Raw genomic sequence first — 20090 nt, 5'->3', positions numbered from 1 at the left:
TAGATTTGGGTGGAGACACAGCCAAACCATATCACCCTCCAATCTCCAGGAAGTTCCAAACTTTGTCATTTTCCTGTCTTCTTCTGAGCCCTCCAAACTGTTCCAACCTCTGCCTTTTACTCTGTTCCAAAGTTGCTTCCACATTTTTGGGTATCTTTATATCAGCACCCCACTTCTGGTACCAACTTACTGTATTAGTCCATTTTCACACTGCTATAAAGAACTCCCAAGACTGAGTAATTGACAAAGAAAAGAGATTTAGTTGACTCACAGGGCTATGGAGGCCTCAGGAAATTATAATCATGGTGGAAGGGGAAGCAAACATCCTTCTTCACATGGTCACACAAAGAGAGAAGTGCCAAGGAAAGGGGGAAAAGCCTCTTATAAAACCAGCAGATCTTGTGACAAGTCACTCACTGTCATGAGAACAGTAGCATGGGGGTAACTCCCCCTATGATTTGATTACCTCCCACCGGGTCCCTCCCACGACACATGGGGATTATGGGAACTACAATTCAAGATGAGGGTTGAGTGGGAACACAGCCAAACCATATCACTTGGTATATAGACTTTTCTCTTTTCTTTTGTGTATATGTAATATCTGTGAAGACCTAGACTTTAGTAAAGCATTCAGTAAAAGTTTACTAAATGAATAATTTTCTCTCTAGTTTTTGTTCCACATTTCCAGGTAAATGATGAAGTACTGATAAGTGGTAAAAATAAAACTAATACGAAAAAGTGGTCTACAGGAGATGCTGATCTAATTGAGACTGCATTAAAGAGTTAATAGTTCATGCTGGCTGTGGTGGCTCATGCTGCCTGTAATCTTAGCTACTTGGGAGGCTGAAGCAGGAGGATCACTTGAGGTCAGGGGTTCAAAACCAGCCTGCGAAACATAGTGAGGCCCTGTTTCTACAGAAATAAATAAAGTGAGACTGCTGTCTCTACAAAAGTAAATAAACAATGAAAAAAAGCAGTACAAGTTAGCAGGAAGATCAAAAGGGATATTTGGGTCTGTTTAATGAAGTAGATATGACTTACTCTGGGAGCAAGAAAAAAAAGAAAAGTCTTAATAATAGCACAATAATGAAAGAAAAAAACAAAGCCAATTTCTATGGGGGTGACAAAGAAACTTGGAGGTCATCTGCCAACATCTTTGTGGAAGGGCTAGTCATTCTTTTAACAGTTTTATTTTGATATACTGCAGAAATTTCTTGTACTTTACAGAATAAAATTAATTTTTAAAACATAGTGAAGAAAAAGGACATTAAATTATCTTGAATTAATTTTGAACCATACAGACACAGAATGACAATTATTAAATTGAATGAGTGCTGAGGGAAATGAACACAGGCAGAGTCAAAAGGAAAAAAAATTTATGATATTCATAATTTCTTCATGAGATGGACTCAAACTAACTGGCAAATACTTTCCAGGATACTTTGGAAACAAAGATCAATTAAGCTCAGAGCTTGCCTTAAAGGAGTTTACAGTCTCTCTGTAAGAGAGAGTGCCAAGAAGACAAAAACTGAAATACATGTGCTATGTTTTATGACAGACATATTCTTGTGACCAAGATGGGCTTGCCATTTCTCTCAGTTTGACTCTATTTTAGACTTCTAGACTATAGGCCCCTGACCTCCCTCTTGTTAGAACATTTACTTTAGAAAACCTGTAATAGCAAATTCTTTCTCTGCCCCTCTGGAATATAGATAAATCTTCTCCCAGCCTCTAATTAGCTTTACAGTCTTACAAAATAAAATTTAAATTTTAAAATTTAAAAAAGATTTAAATGAAGGAAGGAAGGATGGAAGGAAAGAAGAAAGGTAGGCCAGCAGGCAGGCCTATCTCCTAGTCTCTGTTGGGAGGTAGGAGCCTAACTTTAGTAAGTACCAATTAACTGGTGGCTTAATCATACTAGCCAATCCTCCCATAACATCCTCCAGCACTTTTTCACTAGCTCACAGCAGCATTGAACAATTCTCCCACCTTTTGCTTCAACAGAGTTCAGTCTGTCTCCCCTATTACAATAGTCTTGAATAACGCCTTCGTTGCCATTTTTAACAAATGTCTGGTGCAATTTCTCTTTGATACATCAAACCATGGCAACACAAATGACGCAAACTGTGGAAAATTAGGTAGAATTTTTTTTTAAGGACCTGGTACCTGGGCTGGATGTAAGTAATGAGAATTAAATAACACTGGGTGAAAAGGAGCTAGCAGTATTCCAAGCAAAGTCTGAAGAACTGGGACATAGGCAAAAGTGTATGGGGCACAGGCCAAGACCCCTTATATCAATTCTTCCATTTGAAAGCCTCCTAACAAGGGCAGTAGATATAATTGAAATTTAAATAAATTTGAATTCTTTCTATGAAAGTCAATAAAATACATTAATACATCAGATTTTTTAAAGCAAATTAAAAATTACTCTTCTATCTCTACTTGTCTATTTCTACTTTGTTTTTGTTATAAATCAAATTCTGTTGAGAAATGTTTAAATGTTAATATACTTTTTAAGCTAATCCTTTGAATCAAGAGAGTTACAGAGGACACCTGTCTGAAGGACAGGTTTGAATCAGAGTTGTAGCAAACACTCTTCAGTTTAAGGTGATTATTTCATCTTAAAGTTATACACATTGATGGCAGTGCATTCATAGGGAAGAAGCTAACAAAAGTTCAATTTTCCTCTTTTTTCCTTCCAGGGCAGTCCCCATGAGAGCGACTGTTCTCTTATTAATACTGTTAAATGTTAGCAATAAACCTCTCTGGAATTACACTGAATAAGAAGGTGACGTAGAAGAAAGTTTGTACCAAATAAATTTGCGTAGATTAGAGCCTGCAGGTGGTCTAAAACATGCCTGTATTGGGAGCCAAATTGTTCTGTACTGGAACCTTTTGAAAGGAGAACAAAGAGCCTTTCATTGCTCCAATTCTAAATGCAGCTTAGTACTTCATTAGAAACCTCTTAGTTCGCTGTAGGAATCTTTCAGATTTAATTATAAGGTGGGATAAAAACCTTCTTTTCCTAGGATACCATATTGAAATATTTTATTCTGTTTCCTGGGACATCTCCAAGTTTTACAAACTACAGAAGTTATCTGTGCATATTTATTTTTTTCTGAAACCTAAGTATTAGGCAAAGTCAAGGTAACCATTTTAGCCAATATGAATTCTGATATTAACATTACTAAGAGCCAAAAGCATTGAAGTTAAAAACTAAGAGACCTAGGTTCCCTTTCTGGTTCTACAACCTTGCAATGTCGTTTAAATTTCTGAGCCCTAGTTTAATATTTGTAAAGTGAGGCAGCTAAACTGATAAGCATTGATTCCCCCTTCATTTCTAAAATTCCGTTACTCTATGTGGCCAATATTTGGTAAATACTAATGTTGCTCCATATTTATCATTTTCTTGGTTGTAAAGAAATACTTTAAAGATAATATTTCCAAAGCTACAGTATCAAATCATTGTGGATGGGATATTTTTAAATTGTAATATAATGTGGTCAGTTAACTTTTGGAAGGCATGAGCAAACAGAACCCAAAAAGTCTCTCATTCCTGCTTTAGTGAACTTGATAAAAATGGGAAGGTATGACAACCCAACCCTACAGAACAGAAAGAAATGGAATATGTGGTTGTAGCATTTGCTGCTAAAGGCTAGGTTGAGCCTGTTAAATCTCCTGGCCTGGGTCCTTCAATTCCCAATGCCTAGATCTGTGCGTCTGTATTTTCCATGTGTTTGAGTTCAAAGAGCCTAAGTCAGGGCCCCTGGGAACAAAGCTTTTCCAGAGACTAAGCCGACAATACCTTCATTCAGTGGAAACTGTCTTATTCTTAGTAAGACAGCAAACTACCTGGCTCTTTGAAATGAAAACAAACAAAAAGAGAAAACTAATACATGTTTATTAAGTGAAAAAATGAATGAATAACCCATGAATTCCAAGTCTTGGCTTCTAGCTCTGAATCTCAAGATTAGTACAAATTTTCTAATGGAAGTCTTTTTATTTGCATCAGATAAATGAAATATAATTACTTTGACAGTAGCATATTGAAGAAAAACAACTTTAATTTTCCCCCATTCTACAAAAAGTAATTAACAGGCCAGATCTGATCTAAAACTCAATTTGCAAAATTTTACTTCATAAGTTCATAATTGATAAGGACTTCTTTATGTTTGCTTATGTGTGTCTACAACAAGGTGCTTATATGAGAGCAAAATGGATCAGTAGAAGGTTAATCTCCTTACAAGATGGTTGGAATGAAACAAGTTGTGCATTATCCTGACTGTGATAAAAATAGGCACGAAACGATCAGAATGTCTTTCACTGGTTGTATTTTTGGTAAGAACCTTGAGAATATTAAGATTGTACTTTATCTGTAAAGGTAGACAGAAATCACATACTATGTTCTTAGGAGCAGTATTTGTGCAATGTCATTGCAAGGGTCATGGATTTTTACTAATTATGCTATTAGTCACTATCTGTTTCATGACAGGATAAACAAGAGAGTAGCTTTAGAAACATAAATAAAAATGATTTTATAGTCAATTAAGCTAAATAGGTTAGATTGGCCACATGACGCACTCCAGCCAATTACCACATGTGATAGGTTGTCAATGTTGCTACTGCCCTGGTTCAAAGTCACAGTCATCTCTCACTTGGATAATTTCAGTGGTCTCCTAACTGATCGCCCTATGTCTATCCTTGCTCCCTTCTCAACCCCAAGCATATTCTCAATAGAGCAGCTGAAGCAGTCCAGTTAAAATGTAAGTTGAGTCTACTAACTCTTCCGTTCAAAACCACTGACGATTTCCCATCTTACTCAGAGTAAAAGCCACAACCCTTACCGTGACCTATAGAGTCCCACCTTCCAAGCTTTTCCAGGCTGACTTATTTGTTGTTGCTGTTCTTCTGTTTTGTTTTGTTTTAGGCTTTTAGCACCTGAAACCATGGGTTTTAGTTTCTGTCTCTAGTGATAAGCAGAACAGTGGGATGAGGAAGGGGCTTTACTGGCCCAACCAGAAACAGAAACTAAGAACCCATGACTGTATTTTTCTCCCTTGGACAGTTCGTTCCCGGCTGCCTCTGTCTTGCTGCTCCAGCTATCCCAGTTCTCCTGCTGCTCCCTGAACACCCCACCCAATGTACATCCCCGGACCTTTGCACAGGTTGCTTTCTCCTCTCTTTGGAATCCTCTTTCCACATACAGCCCCAGGGAGCACTCCCTTGCTTCTTGCAGGTCTTTTCTTTTTCTTTTTACAAATCTTTCCCTGCTTTACATCTTTCCTATCCCTGGATATCTTACCTAAAATTGTAACCTATCTCTATAATATTTCATATCTCCCTCCTTTTATTTTTACTCTCATATTTCTCACTACAGTAAATAATACTGTATCTAACATACTATAGATATACTCACTTGTTTTGCTTATTGGCTACTGATCCCGCTAGAATGTACTTCTATAAGGGCAAGGATTTTATTTTACTTTTTGTCTTTTTTTCCCCCACAACTCTATCTCTAGTACCTGGAAGGATGCCTGGCACAGAGCAGATGCTCAATAAATGTCTGTTGAATGAACAAATGAATACTACCTCCTATCTATTCACATGGAGTTCCCCTAACCAAGCCAATAAAAACCTATGATTGGTCTTTATGGTAACTGAAATTCTTTCACTTTTAAATCGCTAACATAACCTGAAGCAGCTGGGCGCGGTGGATCACGCCTGTAATCCCAGCACTTTGGGAGGTCGAGGCAGGCAGATCACAAGGTCAGGAGATCGAGACCATCCTGGCTAACATGGTGAAACCCCGTCTCTACTCAAAATACAAAAAAAAAAAAAAAAAAGCCGGGTGTAGTGTTGGGCACCTGTAGTCCCAGCTACTCAGGAGGCTGAGGCAGGAGAATGGCATGAACCTGGGAGGCGGAGCTTGCAGTGAGCCGAGATCGTGCCACTGCACTCCAGCCTGGGTGACAGAGCAAGACTCCGCCTCAAAAAACAAAAAACAAACAAACAAAAAACCAGATACCCTGAAGAATAGGCTTCAACTCATTATTATTTTTTTCTAACTTCATGACTTCATGACGGAGAAGATATCTTTGTATCATATGTGTTATTATTATAGATTCCATAGTCTGGAATTTCTATTATCATGATATTGGGGAAGGGAGCTATCCGTAGTCAAACTCTGCAAATGATGTTTAGACTTGAAGTATTGTGTATTTCATGAGAAGCATAAAATTCATCTAAAGTAAGAAAGCAATCCCAGGGAAAACACATTAGAACTAGGTTTTAGAACTTACTTGGAGATTCATTATTTTCACAGGTTTCCTCTTCATTTGGTGCTGCTGCTTCTTCCTCCTCTTCTTCTGGGTCATCAGTATCTCCTGACTCATCGCTGTCTTCCACCCATTTTCCTGGCATTAGTCCTGCTGAATCATAGGAGTTGCACAGAGGCCCCACAATGTGAGAGATGAAGGATTCCTGAAGGTTGGCCAGCTGAGGAGCAGAACGATCCATGAAGGGGCTTATGGGTAATCCAAGGCTGGCCTCTTCATCACCCTAGAAATAAAATACAAGTGAAGTCAACATTCACCTGGCATCTGAAATTTGTAAATATGTAAAACCCCAGGCATTAATGCACAAACTTCTTTACTTGACAGCTAAAGGATCCTACCTCAAGTGCTAAGGTTCCTATAGAAACACTGTTGCTAATTAGTACTTTTGTGAACCTGAGGTTTTTGCTTTTTATCAAGGAGAAATACAGAAAGTCTAAATTCTAATGTATAAGTAGATGATATTTTAATCACACAAGTCAGTGTCTTTTATATGAGAATATAAATGCATGAAAATGCAATGGTGAGGCTGGGCGTGGTGGCTCACGCCTGTAATCCCAGCACTTTGGGAGGCCAAAGTGGGCAAATCGAGACCAGCCTGGCCAACATGGTGAAACTCTGTCTCTATTAAAAATACAAAAAATTAGCTGGGTGTAGTGGCAGGTACCTGTAATCCCAGCTACTTGGGAGGCTGAGGCAGGAGAATCACTTGAACCCAGGAGGCGGAGGTTGCAGTGAGCTGAGATCGTGCCACTGCACTCCAGGGTGACAGAGTGAGACTCCATCTCAAAAAAAAAAAAATGCAATAGTGAGAACAATTTTTTAAAAAATATATAAATGTAGCCTATTTTCCTTTTTTTGCTTTGGCTTCCAGAAAGCTTTAAAGAATTTATTGCTCAATTCAAGGGGTTACCTTATCCCAGATTTTGTTTGAATTTTAATATATCTCCTGTGATTGTGTGGTTTCTGATATTCTTACTTATCTATATGTTTAATAATATTACTGTACAAATGTTTTATTTTGAAGTGCTTCAAATGTTTCTGAGGAAAAAAGGGGGATTTTTAACCAGCAGTTATCTAGCAAAATTAATAAAGGAAATATCCCAAAATATCAGCAACAATTATGCCTAAGAAGTGGTATTATTATACATGAATTTTCCCTTTAATTTACATTTTTCTGCATTTCCATATTTCGAGAATTATGAATTAATCCCATTCTTAGGAAAGGCAATACATGATTTCATGATTTTTTTAAAAACACAGAACTTTCTCCCATTCTGTAGGTTGCCTGTTCACTCTGATGGTAGTTTCTTTTGCTGTGCAGAAGCTCTTTAGTTTGATTAGATCCCATTTGTCAATTTTGGCTTTTGTTGCCATTGCTTTTGGTGTTTTAGACATGAAGTCCTTGCCCATGCCTATGTCCTGAATGGTATTGCCTAGGTTTTCTTCTAGGGTTTTTATGGTTTTAGGAGAAAATTTTTGCAACATACTCATCTGACAAAGGGCTAATATCCAGAATCTACAATGAACTCAAACAAATTTACAAGAAAAAAACAACCCCATCAAAAAGTGGGCAAAGGATATGAACAGACACTTCTCAAAAGAAGACATTTATGCAGCCAAAAAACACATGAAAAAATGCTCATCATCACTGGCCATCAGAGAAATGCAAATCAAAACCACAACGAGATACCATCTCACACCAGTTAGAATGGCGATCATTAAAAAGTCAGGAAACAACAGGTACTGGAGAGGATGTGGAGAAACAGGAACACTTTTACACTGTTGGTGGGACTGTAAACTAGTTCAACAATTGTGGAAGTCAGTGTGGCGATTCCTCAGGGATCTAGAACTAGAAATACCATTTGACCGAGCCATCCCATTACTGGGTATATACCCAAAGGACTATAAATCATGCTGCTATAAAGACACATGCACATGTATGTTTATTGAGGCACTATTCACAATAGCAAAGACTTGGAACCAACCCAAATGTCCAAGAATGATAGACTGGATTAAGAAAATGTGGCACATATACACCATGGAATACTATGCAGCCATAAAGAAGGATGAGTTCATGTCCTTTGTAGGGACATGGATGAAACTGGAAACCATCATTCTCAGCAAACTATCACAAGGACAAAAAACCAAACACCGCATGTTCTCACTCATAGGTGGGAACTGAACAATGAGAACACACGGACACAGGAAGGGGAACATCACACACTGGGGACTGTTGTGGGGTGGGGGGAGGAGGGAGGGATAGCATTAGGAGATATATCTAATGCTAAATGATGAGTTAATGGGCACAGCACACCAACAGGGCACATGTATACATATGTAACAAACCTGCACGTTGTGCACATGTACCCTAAAACTTAAAGTATAATAAAATAAAATAAAAAAACACAAACCTTTCATTCTATATATGAATCCTACCTATAGTAACCATAAAATTTCATTCTAATCTCTGTTTAAACATGTCCAATGACAGTCAATTTATTACCATTAATAAGGTGTCTCAGCCTATTTTTTGGATACCTTTAGCAATATAAATTTCTTTCTGACATTGACCTGAACTCTACCTCCCAATAACTTCTATAGACTGGTATATTCATACCTTTTTTAGGGCAGTAGAGAGGGATCTAACTTTTTTAATGAATCAGATCCTGTGCTAAGTATGTTATATAATTTATCTTCTTTAATCTCCACAGCAATGTTGATTAACCGATTTCTAAATTAGTATGTCACTCCTTTAAATATCTGAAGACAGTTATATTTCCCCAAGAGTAAATATCTTCATTTTTTTCCACATGCTTTTCTGTCACTTATTCCTGTCCTTTACGCATGCTCCTTCACCTCCATATTCTTTTTAAGAGTGGTTCACAGTGCCAAACAGGAAGGTTCAAGTGCATTCTGATGGGTGTAGGGTAATGTCAGGAGGATCACCCCCGGCTTATGTAATTGTGGTAGCTTTCTGAGTAGTCTGTTAACTCTTAGTTATCATATCAAATGAAATGTCTATTTCTTTTTAGCTTTTTCACATAATGCTCTTATTAATTTTTTTACAAAAGTGAAGTTAATCTAATATACAGATACATTCGAACTACCATATACATATACATATAAACTATTCCATGTACATTTAAACTACCTTCTATGATAATGAATAAATTTTTTAGGAAAGTAAGTGAAATTAATGTGATATGCATATACATTTAAACTACCATATACATACACGCTACTCCATATACATTTAAACTACCTTCTATGATAATAAATAAATCTATAAAAAAACAGTATTTCAAGGATCTTCCTAAAGTCTGACTTCCACTATCTCAATATCTTCTTCCCCCCAAATGCTTGCAAATAACTTTTATCATAGAGTTCTATGATTATATTTTAGTCCCGTTTTTACACATCACTTTTTGTCTCCTGATCAAAATTGACCAGTGCATTTTCTGACAGAAGTATGAATATAAAATAGAGTGATCATACTTTCATAGCTGTTAGAACCTGAGCAATTCACGAGCAACCTGTAAGTACATATTAAGCTGTATTAAACAGTTGTCAGTTACCTGTTCATAAAATTCATTGACAATACCATCTGTCCACTGAAGATGGAGTTCTTTACATTTAGCTGGACCATTGATATCAGCCAACTTTATACACATTTGACAAACCAGTAGACGATCATTTTCATTGGTCCAATCTATTCCAACATCATCATTTACCTATTTGAGAGATAAAGTTAAAATATGTTTTGCTTTGATAAAAACAAAAGTTGGAGAGAAGAGAAAAACAACAGAACATTTATTGTCTTCATATTATATAGGGATCATAATACCAAATAATTGGGAACCTCTAGCTACTTAAAAATGTTATTGGCTGTGTAAATTAATGGTAAAAATAGTTCACGAAAAAAGTAAAATAACGAATTATGGATAAAATTATAATAATGGGTGACAGGGTGAGTGTAGTCAAAAATAATTTAATTATACATTTTAAAATAAAAGAGTATAACTGGACTGTTTGTAACACGATGGATAAATCTTTGAGGTGACAGATACCCCATTTACTCTGTTGTGATTATTACACATTATATGAATTTATTAGTGTAACCCATAAATGTATATACCTACCATGTACCTACAAAAATGAAAATTTTAAAAATCATTAATTATTGAATTAGCAACAAATGCTTTTTTAAATTGGCATATATGATCAATTACTTCTCTTTTCTTTTTTTGAGACAGAGTCTTGCTCTCTCTCTCAGGCTGGAGTGTCATGGTCCAGTCTTGGCTCAGTGCAACCTCCACCTCCCGGGTTCAAGCAATCTTCCTGCCTCAGCCCCCCCAAGTAGGTAGGACTACAGGGGTGCGCCACCACACCTGGCCAAGTTTTGTATTTTTAGTAGGGATGGTGTTTCGCCATATTAGCCAGACTGGTCTCGAACTCCTGGCCTCAAGTGATCCACCCACCTCGGCCTCCCAAAGTGTTGAGATTACAGGCGTGAGCCATTGTGCTTGGACTTATTATCAATTACTATTAAAATAATATAGTTACAGTTCATAAAAAATTGTCATAACTTAATATTTGGGCATTTACTTTTGAGGTATAAAATTCTGCTTCAAGTTTTTGATCAGTACTGCTGCCAGATAATTTATACAAATATACCATAGAGATGAAAACAAATTAAATCAAACAAAAACCACAATGACAGAACGTGTTATTCCTCTGTAGCACAAAGTAGAATCTATAGAGACAGCATCTCAGCTTCTTGGGCATCTAGATTCAGATCAATACCTATATGTCTGCTTCTGGTTAAACATTTTATTGTATTCCATTTTCACATTTGAAATATGGGAGTTCATAGTAACATGTTTTGTTCAACAGTTTGCTTCCATGATATCTTTCAATGTGTCTATAAAATGAAGACTGATGCAGCCAGACACGGTGCCTCACACCTGTAATCCCAGCACTTTGGGAGGCTGAGGCGGGTGGATCATGAGGTCAGGAGTTTGAGAGCAGCCTGGCCAACATGGTGAAACCCCATCTCTACTAAAAAAAAAAATACAAAAATTAGCCAGGCGTGGTGGCATGAGCCTGTAATCCCAGCTACTCGGGAGGTTGAGGCAGGAGAATCACTTGAACCCAGGAGGCGGAGGCTGCAGTGAGCCAAGATCGTGCCACTGCACTCCAGTCTGGGCGACAGAGCAAGACTCTGTCTGGAAAAAAAAAAAAAAAAATGAAAACTGGGTACAGCTCTATTTACCTTGCCATTAAATTTGGCTACGAAGTCAAAGTGTTTCTTCAGGTCAGTGGCCAAAATTGCTTCAATGACAAGGAAACGGAAATGCTTAAATTCCACATGGTCAAGGTTAACTAAGAAGTTATACTCTGGCCGGGACATGAAAAGATTCCATGCAGCAGCTGCGTGATGATTCTCCAAAACCGAACGATCGTTATATAGCACCGCCTAGGCAAATAAGACAGTTAAGAGTTCAACTTTTTAAGAAAATAATCACAAAAATCATGAGAATATGCAATGCTTTTGAAATTGCTTTTTATTCATACAACAAAGAAATGTAATCACGTGACTCCTGCTTATTAAGAATCACTTATTACTGTACAATGACTCTATTATTTTTCTTGGTTAAATTTCCCCTTTTTGTAAGATAAATTCCTTTCCTTGAAAACTTAGTCCAAACTCTTTTGAGGGGGCACTTGCCTATCTTAATAGATATTTTTTAAAAGATTTTTTCTTTAGATTTCTTTGTAGGGTACAGGAATTTAAACATAAAAATTATATACAAATAGAAAAGAGGAGGGAGAAAGAAAAAAGAAAAAAATTATATTTACATATATATGTAAATATAAATATAATATATAATTATACCAATGCCACAATACCTCAAGAGGTAACTAGGTTACTTTCTCTATCTGGCATAAGCATTACCTCGTCTTAAACATATACAGCTATTAAAGATGAATGGAATACCCAAAATGTCCATGACTTAAAACATTCTCACTCCACTCCACAGGAAATATCACCTTTTATCTAGTATTTGGAGACATAAAATGACATTTACTTGTTTGAAATTCTCTAATAATGCAGAGAGAAGTTTTATTAGAGAATTTTTTTTAAAAACGGAAGCTGCCTACAAAATGCCTGAACACTAGTGTGCAAGATAGCCTATGGAGAAATAAAAAGACATAGGACAAAAAGAAAACACTAAGCACAGAATATTTAAACATAGAGGTATATAAAAATGTAGACGTGTAAAATAATCTGAATGGTAAATTATCCTGGCCAGTGGATTTTTCCCTATATTTAGAAAAAATAATTCTGGTGTATGAAAGACAAGTGGAAAGAAGGTAGATAGTCAAGAAAAAATTATCAGATAATTTTTATTGTATATAGATTCAAGAAAAACTACAGAATAGCCTATAAGATGAGCTGTGGAAATGAACAGCAGTGGGATAGAAGAGGCAAAGAAGAAAACAGAAAAGTCAATACTGAATGAAATTGGCCTCTAGATCTTGTAGAAGAACAGAGGATCTCAGAATGTTTAGCAACTTGGGTTCAGCTAATTAAATAAATGAGGGGCTAAATTTGATTGTATAAATGGGTATGTCTAGATACTTAGTGATGAATTTTTTACTTAGAATTATACACCAAGATGAACTTTAAATTTATTCACTGTTTTTTGGAATCTATGTTTAGGCAAAAAAAAAAAAATCCTCCAATGAAATAAATTGATATTAAAATCCTACCAAACTATAGATAATGTCATAAGAATCATAATTGTTATATTGAATATATTTCAAAGGAATGGTATTTATATACAAAGAAACCTTACATTCTTAAAAGTCCAAGAAATGCTTGGTTCTCTAATCTTTTCAGAAAGGGGCTTTTGTATAGGTTGCCTTTTGTTTGTTAAAGAGGTCCATTAACATGAATTCAAGTAGGTTTTCTTCCTAAGAAGAAAACTGAGAAATGATTCCCATGGATAATAAAGTTGTATACCTGCTATTAGAATCTTGGAAGAATCCATGGCTTCTTTTCAGAATTAGCATGGTCTCTGAGAATTTTAACGTAAGACTATGTATAGTTTGGCTTATATTAACTTGGTGCCTATTATAAATCACACTTAACTTCACTTTCTTGAGAAATCTTTAAATTAGTTCTCCTAACCAAAATCTAAAGATTTACCTGAGGAGCACTAGTTGCAACCAGGAAAGCATTAGTCCTTCCTGGATGATCATAATCGTGCATGGCTGCAGCCACATACAGCGCCATCAACTCCAAGGCAGGGATATTCCCAGACAGACATCCGTATTTATCATCTGTCACATTATACGTTTTTGAGAATACATATCCCATATGTCCATGTGTAAATCCACTGTCAGAATCTGAGAAGAGAAAATGAGAGTCAAAGAAGTTTTTAAAAAAGTACTGACATTATTTGTCTTGACTTCTTTTTGAAAAAAAAAAACAAAAACAAAAACACCCTTGTTCCCATCTTTCATAAGGCAGTGCAGATTCACTTCGTACGTACCTGAATCACTGGTTGAACCATGATCATTAATCACAGTTGAGAGGCCTGGAATAGGCTGTGTAGTAAGATACCAAACAGCATGTAAAACATCAGTGGCATGGATTCTGTTATGATCTGTAACCAGTGAACAGGAACAGTCATCAGTTTATGAACTTTGGGGTCCAAGAACTAAGAGTGCCATCTACTGGACAAACAGTTTAGTCCTAACATTTTACTATTTCCATGAAAGTTGGCCAAACTTTCTAGGACAAATATTATTTGATTACTCTTCCATAACTCCATAACATCCATCGTAACAAGAAAAAAAACCTTACTTGTAACATTTATTATGCATGCAGGTATCTGAAGTGGAAAAATCTGTGTCAATAGTCGACTACAAACTATGTATATAGGAAACATACTGTGTGAAAAAAGTGTAATGTTTACTCTGGTACTTATTTTCATGCTCCTGCATAAAACTATGCAGAGAAGGAGAATAAATGTAATAGCTATGACATACTTCAACTAGATGAGACATAATATTTCATCTCTGATAGATGGTACTCAAAAATAATCTGGGAATAGAACATAATACCATTTTTCTGTATCAATCTTAAAGCACTGCAATAACATATCTTTTATATGTAGATTTCATCCACAAGCAAAATTCAAAGCCACAATCAATTATATTCTCTGATCTAGAAATTCTAATTTCAGAATATAGTTCTAAGAAATACTTAAAAAGAAAAAGAAAAGCCTCTTGTATAATAATGTAGGAAGCTAAGCCATTTAGAAGAGTTAAAACCTACAGGAAAACCAGATTCACTAGTCATAATGCCATCATCAAGGGAAGGGGGTCATACTCCACATGCGCAGTTCAACTTCTTTCAAACCATAACCACGTGCCCAGTGTGCTCTTGGCTCACCTTCCTTTTCTGTGCAATTCTTCCAAGTTTTTTGTTTACCAGACCCCTCATAATACTTCACTGATTGGTATGCTTTATTCTATTGTATTTACATATTGTAAATACCTATACTTTATATATTGTATTTCTGCTAACCAACCATGATACTGTTTCCTTCTCTAGTATAAGAGATTACATTTCTTCATAATACTTAAAATAAGGAGAAGAGAGAAACAGGAGAGAACAAGAATGACAATGAGAATATGAGAGAAACACCTATTCCCTAGTCAGAGAAGAAAGAGGAAACCTATGGTCAATGTGGCAATTGTAGCACCTGAGTAGGTGTTAAATTTCTGGCAGCCATTAGGAATCAGTCTTTAAGTGACAATATGCAGCTAAATCTTAGCTAAACACCCTAGAAATTCAGTAGAGAGGCCTGGATGTGGGTTTGAAAAGATCTCATCAGAAGAGCTTAAAGAAACTCAACTCTGGCCAGGTGCAGTGGCTCATGCCTGTAATTCCAGCATTTTGGGAGGCTGAGGTGAGTGGATCATTTGAAGTCGGGAGCTCAAGTTCAGCCTGGCCAACATGGTGAAATCCCATCTATACTAAAAATACAAAAATTAGCCGAGCGTGGTGGTGGGCACCTGTAATCCCAGCTACTCGGGAGGCTGAGGCAGGAGAATCGCTTGAACCCGGGAGGTGGAGGCTGCAGTGAGCTGAGACTGCGCCACTGCACCACTCCAGCCTGGGTGAAAGAGTAAAACTGTCTCCAAAAAAAAAAAAAAAGGAAGAAGAGGAAGGGGGAAGGAGGGGGAGGAGGAGGGGGGGAGGAGGGAGAGGAGGGGGGAAGGAGGAGGAGGAGGAGGCTCAAATCCTAGCCTCCTGAGGAGAAAATAGCAAAACTTGTATACCTGTGTCAATCGTAAATATGAATAATAATATTATACGGTACTTGAAAGAGCAATTTTATTAAGATTGGCATCTATATCCCTGAGTATAGCCCATCTCCAGTGATATGAGCCCATTACATTTACAAATAATTCACAGGCAAGAGAATTACAATCATATTTTATGTCTGTACTTGGGCTATTTATGAAATTGATCATACTAGAATTTTCTGGATTTGGGACAGGTGTGCTTTTACCTCTGCTATAATATTATCCATGCTAACTTGGGTGAGTTACTTAAAATCCATTTCCTTATCTTAAAAATAAGACAGAGAAAAAAGTCTCATTTCTTTATCTTAAAAATACGGGAATAATATTGCCAAATTCATAGTACAATTGTGACAATTACATTAGGAAATATATTTTAAAGGGCCAGATACACGGTGAATTTGTAATTTGTGTAAACATTATTCATGCAAAATAAATTGCTGCTGTAGAACAAGATAGAACTAGTATAGATCACCAGCTTTCTCCCAGAATCAATGCTGGATTTGTAAGAATAAAATAAAATATCTTCTGCCTCCATCGGTGGAAGATAGTAATGACCTGTTATGGTAGGAAAATGGCAGTCTGGGAGTAGGGTTCCACTTTTGGGAGATATGTTGGAAGCCAGCTTCTTAAATTATCTTCTCCTGTTGCAAGCTGGGAAGATTACTATATGCCAGTAGTTACTACTATTGTTGCAAGTCAGAGAAACCTGTGCATGAGCATAGCAGTACAGAGGTGGATGGGGGGCAGTATCACAGTGTTGGCAGAGCCTGTTTGGGGTAAGGAATTGATAACATCTATTCCAGGTGAACTTGCAGCTTTTGAGCTCTAATCCTTTTGAGCTCTAATTCATCCTGTCCCCCACCCCAAGGCCCAGGCCCAGAAAACTTTATAGGTAATGTTTTATTTAAAAAACAAACAAACAAACAAAAAAACAAACTTTCAACAAGCAATTAATCCTAAGTAAATAATCTAGTGCTGAAAATATAAGAAGAAAAGCTGCCAAACTCATTTTATGAGGCTGGTACAATCTTGATTTAAAAACTAGGTAAAGACAGTATGTATATTTAAAAGTGTTCCTTTTGCTTTCGAGTACAGGTTTAAAAGTACTAAATAAAAAAAAATCGCTAACCAAATCCAGCTGCTTATTTAAACATATACATCTAGTTATATGTGTGTATGTGTAGGAGAATAACACTGTCATCAATCACTTAGATTGAAGAATAGAAAACCATCTTTCCTGTTAGCAGTCAGTGACATGTTTATTAATCAAATATTCACTTAGCATGTACTCAGTATTATGCCAAGTCCTGGCATCTCCATTGTTCTTGTCATTAATTCTCTGGTAACCCAACCCAGGAGCAAAGACACCCGGGAAAGAAGCTAGCAAGGTCAATGTAAGTTACTGACAGGTTTCTATGTAATACAGACAAATGCTCAAAGACTCCTCTTCTTCTGGCCAGGGTAGGCAACTGAGAAGGATAAGAAATGCTATCAGAGCTATCCTTATTTTATCCTTATTCTCATCATACCTCTTCCTTCATCTCTGCATTTTGGACAAACCCCTAGCCTTCTCGATGACGCCTTCACTCATGTGGCAACCCCATCGCCCTCTTTAATAACATATAGACGCACATGCATACGCTAGCACATGGTACACCCTACCTCTTTCCCAGAGTCTGCCCATCTCCCTCTTCCGTCTTGATACACTTGTTTTCTCAACTTTCTCCTTTTCCCTCAAGCACAGAGTTGAAGTGAGCTGGTATGGAGGGTTGGAGTTGTATGTAAATTCACAGATTTTAAGATCCAAATTTATATATTTTGTATTTAAAATTTTGTCTATGCGCCTATGCACCATAGGGTAAGCGGAAGTAATAAAGAATAGAGGTAACACTTTAAATATTTTTTTCTTTTGGAATATAGTTAATACTCTGGTAGTTCTGCCCCTCTAGCATGTACCATGTCACTTCAATATCTAGCTTTAAAATCAGTGGGCACATCATGTACAGCTGAATTGAACTGAACTAAATATAGGTTGAGCAGGACTATTCTCATTGCTGCCATGAAATAGCTACATGATCACAGGTACTTCTGAGGCATTCTCCCCATTTCTCAAACTTAAATCAGAATGAGAGGTGTTAGGGAGAATATGCTTTAGAGAGGAAACTCTTTGAAAATAAAAACTACCTTCAAAAATAACTGGATCGATGAATGAATATGAATGGATTTTTTATTAAGTAAAATGCCCAACTGAAAGGGACTATGAATGACACCAAACATTATTTATCTCCTTATGCAATTGGGTATTCACCATACATTAAGTTATCCTAAGTTTGATTGAACAAATACATTTTTATCACATTTATATTATTGAGTTGACCATATTTCTTGTCTTTCTATTGCTACTACCATGAAATTACTTTAATTCTCTGTTTAAATCTAGATTCTTCAATTTTTGTAAGGATTCTTATTACAAATTTAAAAGCTTTCCTACTTACCCTCTTTTCTTGAAAACCGTTAAAGGTACATTTAGAACTATAATAAGAAATTTAGTTTCTAATATTTGCACACATTATCATATTAAAGTTAATCCAACCCCATTTTAACTTTGGTTCCTCTTATGCTTCTTTTCAACTAAGGATTTATTTAGATAGGACCATTAGAAATATAGTCCAAAATAAATATTAAAATAAGTAGGTATACAGCAAATTTTTGTATGTGCTGATTATAACTAATGATAAGTGAAGCTTTTAATAAATATTCATATTAATTTACAATCTCAGCACATATGAAATATTATTAGATAAAAGTGATCACAAATGGAGCTAGAGCTTTCCTATGAGAAGATGTAAATAAATTCCCTTTATGGAGAGTATCTGGGACTTCTAATAGAACAAGCATGTTTATTACAACAAGTTCTTCTCACCTGGAATAAAGAACCCACTATTTCAGGGGTAAAAAAAATCGATTACTTGTAACATATAAAAATGTAATAAGAAAACATAAAAGTGAATAATAAATCTTAGAATCTGAAAACTTATTTTTGTACTTAAACATTTGCCATCTTTCAACTATGATTTAATGATATACCACCTGTGAAAAAGTTGGTAGTTATGTCTATGGAGTTTAGTATCAATTTGAACTCAGTGGAACTTTGCTATGGCTAATTACATCATTAAAATACATTTGAAAATATAACATGAATTTGGAAATTCGGTCTAGTGATTAGCTGTTCCTTAGTGTTTTTAGTGGCTTCCTTTCTATAAAAGTTTATTTATATAACTCCTTGACCTTCGAGAAATCGTGAACACTTAGGTCAATCACTGGCATCCAACCAGGGTGGGCCCTGGGAAAACGGTATTAAGAAAGCAAGGCTTATCTTGAGATCCTTTCCAACTACCCCTTCTTTCATGTTTCTCTTCCAACTTCCATGGATTTGTCAGCCAGATGTTCCCAGGGGCCCTGGTACTGTTGAGCTCCTCTTTCCCCTACTCCAACTGCCTTACTCTGTCTGTATTTTGGTCCCATATTCTTCAGAAAATCTCATTTGTAGATTCAGTTTTTCATTCTCTTTTTCTATGATACACTAACAGCTGTGCATATTCATTCCAATGTAGCAGGTGGATGGGATTTTGAAAACAATAAATATGCTCATAATAAATCCCTAAGTTGATGTGATACCCCTTCCTGGAAATACTTGTGCTTTATTAGTATTAATTATTTTTTAGTGTAATTTCAGCTCTTTACAATTACGAAAAAGTTATGGGACTCTGAAGTCTGAGGTGCATAAAAGCAAATATACAAGCTTTTAAAACTTTTAAAAGCTTAAAAGCTAAAATATGATTTAAATAACATATTTCCAAGACATGTTCCGATCAATATATTATGTTTGATTATTTTTCTTTCTATATATTTATTTCCTTCATGTGTTACATGATTTTTGAACATCTCCACAATTTCCCTGTTTCGACCTATAGACACTGTCTCCCAAACCATATATTTCGTAGCAATATAGGACCATTTTACTTATGTGTTATAATCGATGATTCCTGAAATACTACATAGTGAAAATTTAACATCTCCTCTGTGTTCCGATTTCTTGTTATTATAAATGGGAAACTTATTCCCACAAGACTCAAAGCTTGAATACTTGATTGTGTGTTTTCCTTGGGTCTTTCCATTTATCTGATTTTTAAAGTGTTTCTTATCATTTTTCCATAACCACTTCCAGATGTCTTTTCTATTTTATTCATCAGACCATCATCCTCCTGTCCCTCTAAATGCCAGCCAACTTTATCTTACGTGGAGAAAACATATATAGTGACTTAACTCTTCAGATGCCACAACAAAAGTTGAATTCACCCAATAAAAGGG

At 36.1% G+C, this 20090-nt stretch overlaps 1 protein-coding gene across 1 annotated transcript in view; it reads right to left on the bottom strand.

Moving 5' to 3' along the window:
- The window catches only part of PDE3A (phosphodiesterase 3A), a 314502-nt gene that overhangs the window by 26999 nt on the left and 267413 nt on the right, over nt 1-20090 (bottom strand). Inside the window, exons 11-15 of the mRNA XM_019039397.4 lie at nt 13895-14008; nt 13549-13748; nt 11608-11811; nt 9911-10066; nt 6300-6558 (exon numbers count right to left, since the gene is read on the bottom strand). Coding sequence (XP_018894942.2) covers nt 6300-6558; nt 9911-10066; nt 11608-11811; nt 13549-13748; nt 13895-14008 — 933 coding nt within the window. The remainder of the gene's footprint in view (nt 1-6299; nt 6559-9910; nt 10067-11607; nt 11812-13548; nt 13749-13894; nt 14009-20090) is intronic.

This window comes from Gorilla gorilla, chromosome 10 (assembly GCF_029281585.2).
Source record: "Gorilla gorilla gorilla isolate KB3781 chromosome 10, NHGRI_mGorGor1-v2.1_pri, whole genome shotgun sequence".
In the NCBI taxonomy this organism is placed as follows: domain Eukaryota; kingdom Metazoa; phylum Chordata; class Mammalia; order Primates; family Hominidae; genus Gorilla; species Gorilla gorilla.
The sequence above is the reverse complement of the archived record's forward strand: the minus strand, read 5'-3'. Positions and strand labels throughout refer to the sequence as shown.